Here is a 10,146-nt window from a genome sequence, read left to right on the forward strand (position 1 = left end):
ACCCCTAATTTGCGTATGCAAATTAGGTTTCAGATTCGGTTCGGTATTCAGCCGAATCCTTCACGAAGGATTCGGGGGTTCGGCCGAATCCAAGAAAGTGGATTCGGGGCATCCCTAATTATTACTGGCTACAGAAAATTTGCTCACAAAACCAAGTCTGTTTACATACAATGGTATTCTTCAGAACTCATCTGTTATCTACTGTGTATACTGTGCTTCAATGGCTGCCCCCGTGGCTGCTTGTTTATATAAACTATAGTTGTTTTTCTGAAGTAAACACAGCAGTTTTGCCAGGCCACACTGGGCGTTTTGGGGAGATTTGGTCGCCTGGCGACTAATTGCCTCGTCTTTACGGCAACCAATCTTGCCGTCACTCTGCGCCGGCTAAAATGAAAAAACGCGCAAAGTGAGGGAAGGCGTTTGGGGAGATTGGTCGCCGCAAAGACGAGGCGATTAGTCGCCAGGCTAATAAATCTCCCCAAAACGCCCAGTGTGGCCTTACCCTAAATTATATTTTATTTTCTTTAAAACACATTGATGTTTTGGTGTTTTGTCATAGGTGCCCTGTAAGGCTGTGTATTCATTGGTCACTTTCACCTCTTTATAGGCGCAACTACAGCTTTTCATTCTATTATTGTATTGATCTATTAATGTCGTTTTACTGCGTGGGACTATATATTTAAATATGCACATACGTTCATTACACTCCAAATTACACTTTCATTTCAACAGAGGTCACCACACGATTTGTTTTACATATATCGATCATTTAAAGGTACTCGCCCATTTCCCAGCCTCTTCCGGTTGCTGATTCTGTTGCCTGGTAACTGCCTCCTCCCCCCAGCTCCGTTCTCCTTAGTTACGGCGCTAGCGGAGGTGGCAACCGCCATTTTGTAAGAGAAATGAGCGGGTCTAACCGGGAGGAAGCTCTAGCTGGGCAGCCCAAAGATGAGCGAAAGAAATCGGGAGGTGGAGTGATAAACCGACTGAAGGCTCGGCGTGTGCAGGGAAAGGAATCCGGGACCTCAGATCAAAGCTCCATCACACGGTTTAGAGAAGAGGAGCTTCTGGGCTTGAACGAACTGAGACCGGAACATGTTCTGGGCCTGAGTCGGGTTACTGACAGTGAGTAACACAAATGGCATCTTCTGGTCCTTACTACACTGCAGTTGTCCGCTTGTGGGATTGTGCCAGGGGCTGAAATAGGAAAACATGTTTGTTTGTAACCACAGCAAAACTCTGTGAGCACCAGCAAAGTTAATATAGGTGTTTTCCAAAAACATCATATGTACCTCCTCCCAATTAGCCTCTGTATCTTATAACTGTGCCCATGTTTATCTATTCCACATCATCATATTGCGATTAGAATATGAATAGGACCAGGCCATTGTTACAACATATCATGTACTCTTAAAGGAACAGTAACCCCAAACAATGAAAGTGTGTTAAAGAATGGCAATATAATGTACTGTTGCACTGGTAAAATGTTGTGATTGCTTCAGAAACACAACTATAGTTTATATAAACAAGCTGCTGTGTAGCCATGGGGGCTGCCATTCAAGCACAGGATACACAGTAAATAGATAAATTCTGAAGAATCCCATTGTATACTGCAGAGCTCATCCGCTGCATAATCCTTTCCCTTTTCTCCTTTTTCAGCTTTGAATGGCTGCCCCCATGGTTACGCAGCAGCTTATTTATAGAAACTATATTAGAGGTTCTGAAGCAAAAACACCAGTTGTATGATGTATCAGTGCAGGGCATCACTACATTATATTTTCGTTACTTTAAAACACAAAATTTTTTTGGTGTTACTGTTTTTACACTCCACTGGACTGATGACTTACAAAAAAAATACGTATTGTCTGGAACTTATTTAGGATGGTGCCACACAATGCCAGAGAAACACATTCCAAGGGCCCGCTGGCAGTGTAAAGTCCTTATCTGTCTTCCATAGTATATTCATTTAGTTACATAGTTACATAGTTACATAGTTACATAGTTAAATTGGGTTGAAAAAAGACAAAGTCCATCAAGTTCAACCCCTCCAAATGAAAACCCAGCATCCATACACACACCCCTCCCTACTTTTAATTAAAATTCTATATACCCATACCTATATTAACTATAGAGTTTAGTATCACAATAGCCTTTAATATTATGTCTGTCCAAAAAATCATCCAAGCCATTCTTAAAGGCATTAACTGAATCAGCCATCACAACATCACCCGGCAGTGCATTCCACAACCTCACTGTCCTGACTGTGAAGAACCCTCTACGTTGCTTCAAATGAAAGTTCTTTTCTTCTAGTCTAAAGGGGTGGCCTCTGGTACGGTGATCCACTTTATGGGTAAAAAGGTCCCCTGCCATTTGTCTATAATGTCCTCTAATGTACTTACGTAGAACCCCCATTTTCATCCACTGATTTTAAGTTTTCCCTCATTTTACATTGTTGTTTTGTGGGCCCTCCTATATATATTATGCATAATACATTTCCCTGATTTTACATTTTCCTGGATTTTACACCATTTTTTCTGCTCCCCTGAAAAACGTAAAATGGGAGTTCGACTGTGCTACATTTAGGAAGCAAAAATACCAAATATAGAGATTCAGTACATTCAAAGTCAGTATCAATGCTGATATTGTGACAGTTGCCACAATATCAGTAGTACAGTTTCAGTGTCAGTAGCACAGAACAGTATTGTGACAGTTTCAGTGTCAGTAGTACAGATGAAGAACCCATATTGGTGAACTAAAAGCACAAAGATACAGCCAATGGTTTCCTAGCAAAGTAAAGTAAAAATAGAACATATACAGAACTGCCTGCAGAATGAAGACCCCATACTGATGTGCAAATATAATACAAATTGGGACCCCAACTTCAAATGGTACAGTGAATGCCAATGAACCCTTGGACCATCATATTAGGGTACACCTTAAATGCAGTGTATTTTTAGTACAGAGACTGTTGATCACACTCCTGTTTTGTATTCGTGCAGAAATACAAGTGTGTTTTCACTGATCTGCTTGCTAACATGGTAAAATCATTGTTTTTGGAACTTTGTCAGAGAGTTGCAAAGAGAAAAATTTATTTTATTTCATGTTGAAATTTTATCAAAATTAGTACTTGCCTCTATTCCTGTGTGCCTGAAGGCAAAGGTTAAACTGACAAGTTTTGACCAGAATTGGTCATTTTAAACAACAAAACAACACTGTGAAATACCTAACCTGGTTTTCTGCTTTTTATCTCTTTTATTTAGATTACTTGTGCAAACCTGAAGATAATATCTTTGGTATTGACTTTACTCGCTTCAAAATCAGAGATCTGGAGACTGGCACGGTGCTCTTTGAGATCTCTAAACCTTGCTCAGGTATGCCTTGTGTAGCACTTTATATTATAAGTTGTATTTTTATGCAACACTCCAGAAATTCAGTTTCTTTACAGACACATACTGATTTGCACCAGCAGCAATTATATCAAACACATCCAAACGCACACCAATGGGCATGTTTTTGCAAATTGGATGCACGTTGCAGCCAGAATTTTCAGAGTGGGAGTTATGTCATTTTAAAGATTACACAGTGTATGACTGTTTTGGCACAAAACTGTTTGTGCCTTTTGACACAACCTACTGTGGGTACCTTCAGGCTGGTAGTAGATCCAGTGTTCCCTAGTGCCAGTAGATGCAGCAAGATTCATCAGAACATACTGGAGAAATAAAGTTTAGGCAGTTTATGTACTTTTTTGTGTTTATTGTGAAAGATTCAGTCAGTTCCAGCATGACTCAGCAGTTTGTAATGCACCACTGATAAAAAAAACATGGTTGTTTGCAGTAGGTAAAACATGTAGGATTGAGACAGAACAGTGATAAGCCTTAAACTCAATAAATATTTCGTAATTTCAGTTCCCTTTTAATACTAATTTAAATATTAAATCTGCTGAAGAAACAATTACAGTAGCATAGTTTATATGCCTTCAAAAGTTGCCTTTTGTCTTACTTTAAGGGCTCTTACACATGAGCGTTTTTACCTGCGCTCCCCTGCGTTCCGTTTTTCGGCGTTCAGCCGCAGGGGAGCGCAGGAATAGACGCATTTAATTATTTCAAATGGGGCTGTACTCACACAGGCGCATGTAGGCGCCGAACGCAGGAAAAATGCAGCATGTTGCGTCTCAACCTGCGTTCGGCGCCTACATGCGCCTGTGTGAGTACAGCCCCATTTGAAATAATTAAATGCATCTATTCCTGCGCTTCCCTGCGGCTGAACGCCGAAAAACGAAACGCAGGGGAGTGCAGGTAAAAACGCTCATGTGTAAGAGCCCTTATAAAAGCAACTACAAAAACTTTGCTTGCACAAGTTGGCTGTCTAACTTCCTCATGGCTCCTGTCCTAGGCTGTGCAAGACAGCTGGGAGTCCTCAGCATTTTGCATTGTAGGATGCCTTCCAGTTTCGGGGTCCCACAGTATATCTTTTCCTTTGTGAGATCAGAGTTGTGCTTAGCTACCCAAATGCTACTGTAATTCTGGACAGAGCTGAGCCAAGTAGTGTTACCACTCAAAGAGTTACTAATACTGACCTGGCTGCTATCACTCCCCTCACACTGGATCTCCCCAACACTTCCCCTGCCACCTCTCAATCTCTCTCTCTTATAAAAATAAAATGTTTCTTTATTTTACATTATGTCTAAAAAGATAAAGCCTTGTGCGTTTCGTGTCATCCAGGGACACTTGTGTCCCTGGATGACACAAAACTTTCATTTTTTCTTAAGATAATATCTCATCAATTGCATTACATTTCCTGTTTAAACTGTACTAGTGTTCTTCACTGCAGCGTGTGCCTGAACCACATTCCATCACTTAGGAGTATTGATCTTATTGCATGCCAGGCTATGATTAAGGGACTTCCCATGTACAGAAGAGAGGAAAACCAGTGCTGCCTTTCCTGGAGTTTTTATCCTTTGCTGATCTCATCTGCTTTTATGGTGGCAATGGGTTCCCATCCCCTTTAGATGGAACTTTTACTGTAACATTTCTGACCTTTTCATGACAGACCAGATTGGGACTGAAGTTATAGGTGCAATCTGCCATTTTTGATTGCTTTTTTTGCACTTTGAATCCTGAGCTCCATAATAGAGAAGGGTATTCAAAGATTAAACCTACACCCGTTATGTCAGATATGTATAATTTTTTTTCATTATAGAAAATATACCACTGCACGTGTTCTGCTTCTTATTAACTTGATGGTGTCCAAGAATTATACACAAAAATGATTTTGTATTTTAAAATGCCGGTACAAAATTATTTATTGCACTGCTATTTATATATCATATGTCATTTAATGGAGCTCTGTTATGACACAAGCATGCCATGTCTTAAAGGGGTAGTTCACCTTAACTGTTGGTATGTTATAAAATGGCAAATGCTAAACAACTTTTTAATTGGTCTTCATTATTTATTTTTAATATTTTTTTAATTATTTGCCTTCTTCGAAAGGTGGCCATAGACGCACAGATAATATTGTACGAAACTAATTTTCATACGATATTCAGTGTGTGTATGGTTGGAAAAGAGTCGACCGATATCGGCAGAAGACTTGGATATCGGTCGGCTCGTCGATCGGGCTGGACAGAAAATTTTGATCAGGTGCCTTTGAAGGCACCCAAACATCGGCCATTGTTAGTGCTGAATCGTCAGATACAGGTAGAATTCTATTGTTTCTACCTTTATATCTGACGATTCAGCTCTACACGTGTGTATTGAAATGAACAGTCTTTCTTGGAAATATCTTTCCCAAGAAAGATTGTAATTGTTACTACTATGGCCACCTAAACTCTTTCCAGCTTTCAAATGGGGGTCATGGACCCCATCTAAAAATCAAATGCTGTGTAAGGCTACAGATTTATTGTTATTGCTACTTTTTATTACTCTTTCTATTGAGACCCTCTCCTATACATATTACAGTCTCGTATTCAAATCAATGCATGGTTGCTAGGGTAATTTGGACACTAGCAACTTCATTGCTGAAACTGCAAACTGGAGAGCTGCTGAATAAAAAAGCTAAATAAATAAAATAAACACAATTAATAAAAAATAAAAACCCATTGCAATTTGTCTCAGAAGATCGTTCTCTACATCATACTAAAAGTGAATTTAAAGGTGAACAACCCCTTTAATGACATGTCATGCTCTGGTAATGGCTGATTATCATCTGGCATTAGCCTTAAGACATGGATCTGTACTGCTCTTTCGCATGAAAAAACTGCATTTGTATAATACAATTCCTTTAAGTTCTCCTTTACATTTATACTTACAGAACAGGAAGAGGAGGAGGAGAGCACCCATCTAGATGCAAGTGCTGGGCGGTTTGTGCGTTATCAATTTACTCCTGCGTTTCTCAGGCTTCGAAAAGTTGGAGCAACGTAAGTATAATTTTTAGTGGTGTTGGTTTAGAGAAGCTAATTGCAATGATAAACAATTCAAAGAGAATACTGAGACATATTTTAGATGTGCTATGATTGATCTTGTAATGCACAATCCTTTTCTCAGGTCTCTAACTCACTGGATTGGCACACCATACAGGAGGATCTTTTAGGATGTGCAAACTGAACCCTAATTTGTATACACAATTTATTGTATGGAAGAGGGGAAGCAATGTCAGTGTTTGCCAGGCTCTTGTATTCAGCCTAATCCTTGTGGGGGAAAAAGGCTAGAGTTCTGCCTAATCCAGAATTTGGAGCATTCCTAATAAATAAATACAAATATGTCAATCTGATACAATTCTTTAAACGGTCATTGACTAGTTTATACATTATCTGTTGGTTAAGCATTATTATTAATTTAGTATAGTTGAACTATAATATTGATCAGCTTTATATTTTTGTAAGTGAAATTCTTCTTAACAGTAAACAGTCTAGATTTCTTCAAACCCTTTATGGGTGTCCTAGTGGCGTCCTTTGTATTTATATTTTTACATCTTCTTGTTTTCTTTTGTCTCTCCTGATTATCTGAATTTTTGCAAATATAGCAGTGTTGCTATAGTCACTATACTGCAGTTTTAATGGTCTGAGTTTTGTGGAAAACTGGTTTGTTCTATATGTTGGTTGGGCTAGGTTTCTGTATACATTAATTTGTAAGTACTAAGCCTTACATTAGCCTTATACAAAAGCTTGTAAAAAGCTTATAATCCACAAAACAAGCTGTGCAGTAAGATTGACACCATGTATACTTGATTTCCATTGGCTTTGCTCCACAGAGACAATAAGCCAAATAGATGTTTTAACGGTGAATCAATTGAAAATAGTGACTGAAAGCATGGTAATTCCTAAATGTATTATGCCCTTACTTTAGTTCTGTAAGAATTAATCCTAAAATTGTCTTTTTCTGTAGGGTGGAGTTTACTGTGGGGGACAAACCTGTGAAGAGTTTTCGGATGATTGAGAGGCATTATTTCCGTGATCGTATACTTAAGAGCTTTGATTTTGACTTTGGCTTCTGCATCCCCAACAGTAGAAACACCTGTGAACACATGTATGAATTTCCACAGCTGTCTGAGGAGCTAAGTAAGTATTCCAGTCCCTTTCAGAATGCATACAGATAGATCATGCACAATTCAATACAATACGTTTTTTTTTCTTAAAGGGTTGCATTCTCCTTTAAAGGGGAACAATCGCAAAAATGAAAATTTAATATAAGCTTCCTCATACTGAAATAAGAAACTTTTTAAAGAAAATCAATTAAAAATTCTGTACTGTTTCTGAAATAATCAAGTTTATATTCACTATCCCTATCTCAGCATCTGTTTCTCTTCATTCTGTCTTCATGCAGCAGTTGGGTGCAGCATTTCTGAATGATCCAATATATCTTAAAGGGGGGCTTCCTTTCCTAGCAGATGAATTAGATCTCGCTCAAATAACTGATTCCAGTGCAAACAAACAAAATCTAACAAAATAACTGCCTTTTGCACAAATTCTGCATGTAGAGAGACATGATGGTAATTTTAATGGAGTGAGCTCTGATACATCTGCTAGGCAAAAGGAACCCCCTAAAAGATATATTGGATCATTCATCAGACACCCAACTGCTGCATAAAGACAGAATGAGGAGAAACAGATGCTGAGAGAGGAATAGTGAAGATAAACCTGATTATTTCAGAAACGGTACAGAATTTTTAATTGTTTGTATTTCGAAAATGTCTTATTCAGTATGCTGAAGTTAATATTAAATTTTCATTTTTTGCGATAGTTCCCCTTTCATGCAAGAACATTCTGCTGCATACCGATACCAGTTATTTGTTTGGTTATTTATTCTTTTATCTGACAGTTGGTCTTGCATTCAATTTCTGTTCATTCCACAGTTCGACTAATGACCGAGAATCCTTATGAGACCCGCTCTGACAGCTTCTACTTTGTTGATAACAAGCTCATCATGCATAACAAAGCAGACTATGCCTATAATGGAGGCCAGTGAGGATTCCATTTCCTTAGACTGTATATGGCAAAACAAAACATTCCCTCATTGAAGCCGAGACAATTAAAAATGATGGACAACATTTTGGGCTCCTGCATAATATTATGAGATCTGCGCAACAGAAGGATAGAAGTACTGTCTTCAAATCTTAATTTTAATAAGTGCTTTAGTTAGAACAGGAAGATTTTGTATTTACAGAAGTTTTTTTTTGTTTTGTTTTTTTAATTTATTCTCTTGTGAAACAGGTGATTTTGTTATCCTTTAAAAAGTATGATGTTAGATTTGTAATTCCTTTGCTTTACTTTTGTTAGTATTAAGCATTAGCATTTACTTTTGGTAGCATTAAGCTCCAACTGGTGCCTTTCTGTTATCATGAAGGATTTGTCCTCTCTGTTATGTGGCAGTTCTGCCTGGTAACTGTTGTGGTCTTTAGCTGCCTTCTAGATGTGCCTACTTTCTCTTTAATCTGCCATTTATCTTCAGGGTTAAATCTCTCTTAGAACTATTGTAAATAATGTGTTTTGATGGCATCTGTGGCCTATGGTAGAACTTTGGAGAGGAAAGCATGGAAAATATTCTGTGGCTCTGCAATGAATTGGGGATAGACAATGAATGGATAAACCAGGTCTTTCTTTTTAAAATCCCCTAAAATTACACTAAACCTGGGGTCTCGCAACTTTTTTTTTTACCTGTGAGCCAAATTCAGTTGTAAAAAGAGTTGGAGAGCATCACAAGCATGAAAAAAGTTCCTGTGGTGCCAAATAAGGGTTGTGATTGGCTATTGGGTAGCTCCTATGTGCAATGGCAGCCTACAGGAGGGTATGTTTGGCGGTACACCTGATACTTATGTACCTAAAGCTTGCCTTCAAGCCTGGAACTCAAAATTCTTGGTTTTGGAGCAACATCCAAAGGGGTTGGTGAGCAAAATTATATTCTTGAGCCACTGATTGGGGATCACTGCTCTCAACAGTTCCCAGAATAACATACTTTCTCCCTGCATTTGGTCTTCTATTATTTCTAGGGATGGAGCTTCATGCTAGGCCAGTCGCTATTTGAAATTAGGAGAATGATGCAGGATAAAGGTATGTTATTCTGGGCACTTTTTAGAGTTATTTTACAGATGAAAAAAGGTTTAGTTTTTCTTTAAGGATACTTGGCCACCTCTGTCCTGAGAGCACCATAGTTGTGTGTCATTGTCCCTATTTTATATAGGAGAGTACATGATAAACTGAACCATGCTTTTTAAGTCCGGGAAGGATATTTCTTATAGATGGTTATAATAGACTTTATGGACAGCGTAGTGCTTTAATCTCACCTTTATTCTACATTATTCTTCGGATCTTCTGGTCTGATGAGCAATAATTCCTTTATTGAAAAAAAAAAAAATAGCTGTGTTCTATTTGGGAGACGAGGATAAATGCAGTATAACTAGTGATTAGATCACATGTACAGTATGTTTTGAGCAGGCTTGTCTTCCTTTATATGTGTGAATGGAATGTACGTATGGTATGAGAGACTGCTGGTTTTTATTTTATTCTTACAATACACAAGGAATACTGCTCTTGTAGACAAAAGTGGAACAGAGAGACTTGAACTGAGAAACAAGTGTATGACTCAAGTTAAAAGGAATACATAGTACTGAGAACTATATTCCATTGCATTATAACCCTCTAAAAACAGA

At 38.3% G+C, this 10,146-nt stretch overlaps 1 protein-coding gene and 1 long non-coding RNA gene across 2 annotated transcripts; one reads left to right on the forward strand and one right to left on the reverse strand.

The window, feature by feature from the left end:
* Nucleotides 1–786: 786 nt before the first annotated feature.
* LOC121399482 lies at nt 787–3,910 on the reverse strand. Its single transcript, XR_005965064.1, has 2 exons — nt 3,643–3,910; nt 787–1,197 (listed from the first exon to the last, which is right to left on the reverse strand). It is a non-coding gene; the product is annotated as an uncharacterized LOC121399482 (long non-coding RNA).
* unc119b.S (unc-119 lipid binding chaperone B S homeolog) lies at nt 900–9,851 on the forward strand. The gene is given in 5 exon segments (NM_001091952.1): nt 900–1,125; nt 3,261–3,371; nt 6,313–6,418; nt 7,386–7,558; nt 8,353–9,851. Coding segments are annotated over 5 exon segments (726 nt in total). The 5' UTR covers nt 900–902; the 3' UTR covers nt 8,466–9,851.
* The last annotated feature ends 295 nt before the right edge of the window (nt 9,852–10,146 follow it).

This window comes from Xenopus laevis, chromosome 1S (genome assembly GCF_017654675.1).
Source record: "Xenopus laevis strain J_2021 chromosome 1S, Xenopus_laevis_v10.1, whole genome shotgun sequence".
In the NCBI taxonomy this organism is placed as follows: domain Eukaryota; kingdom Metazoa; phylum Chordata; class Amphibia; order Anura; family Pipidae; genus Xenopus; species Xenopus laevis.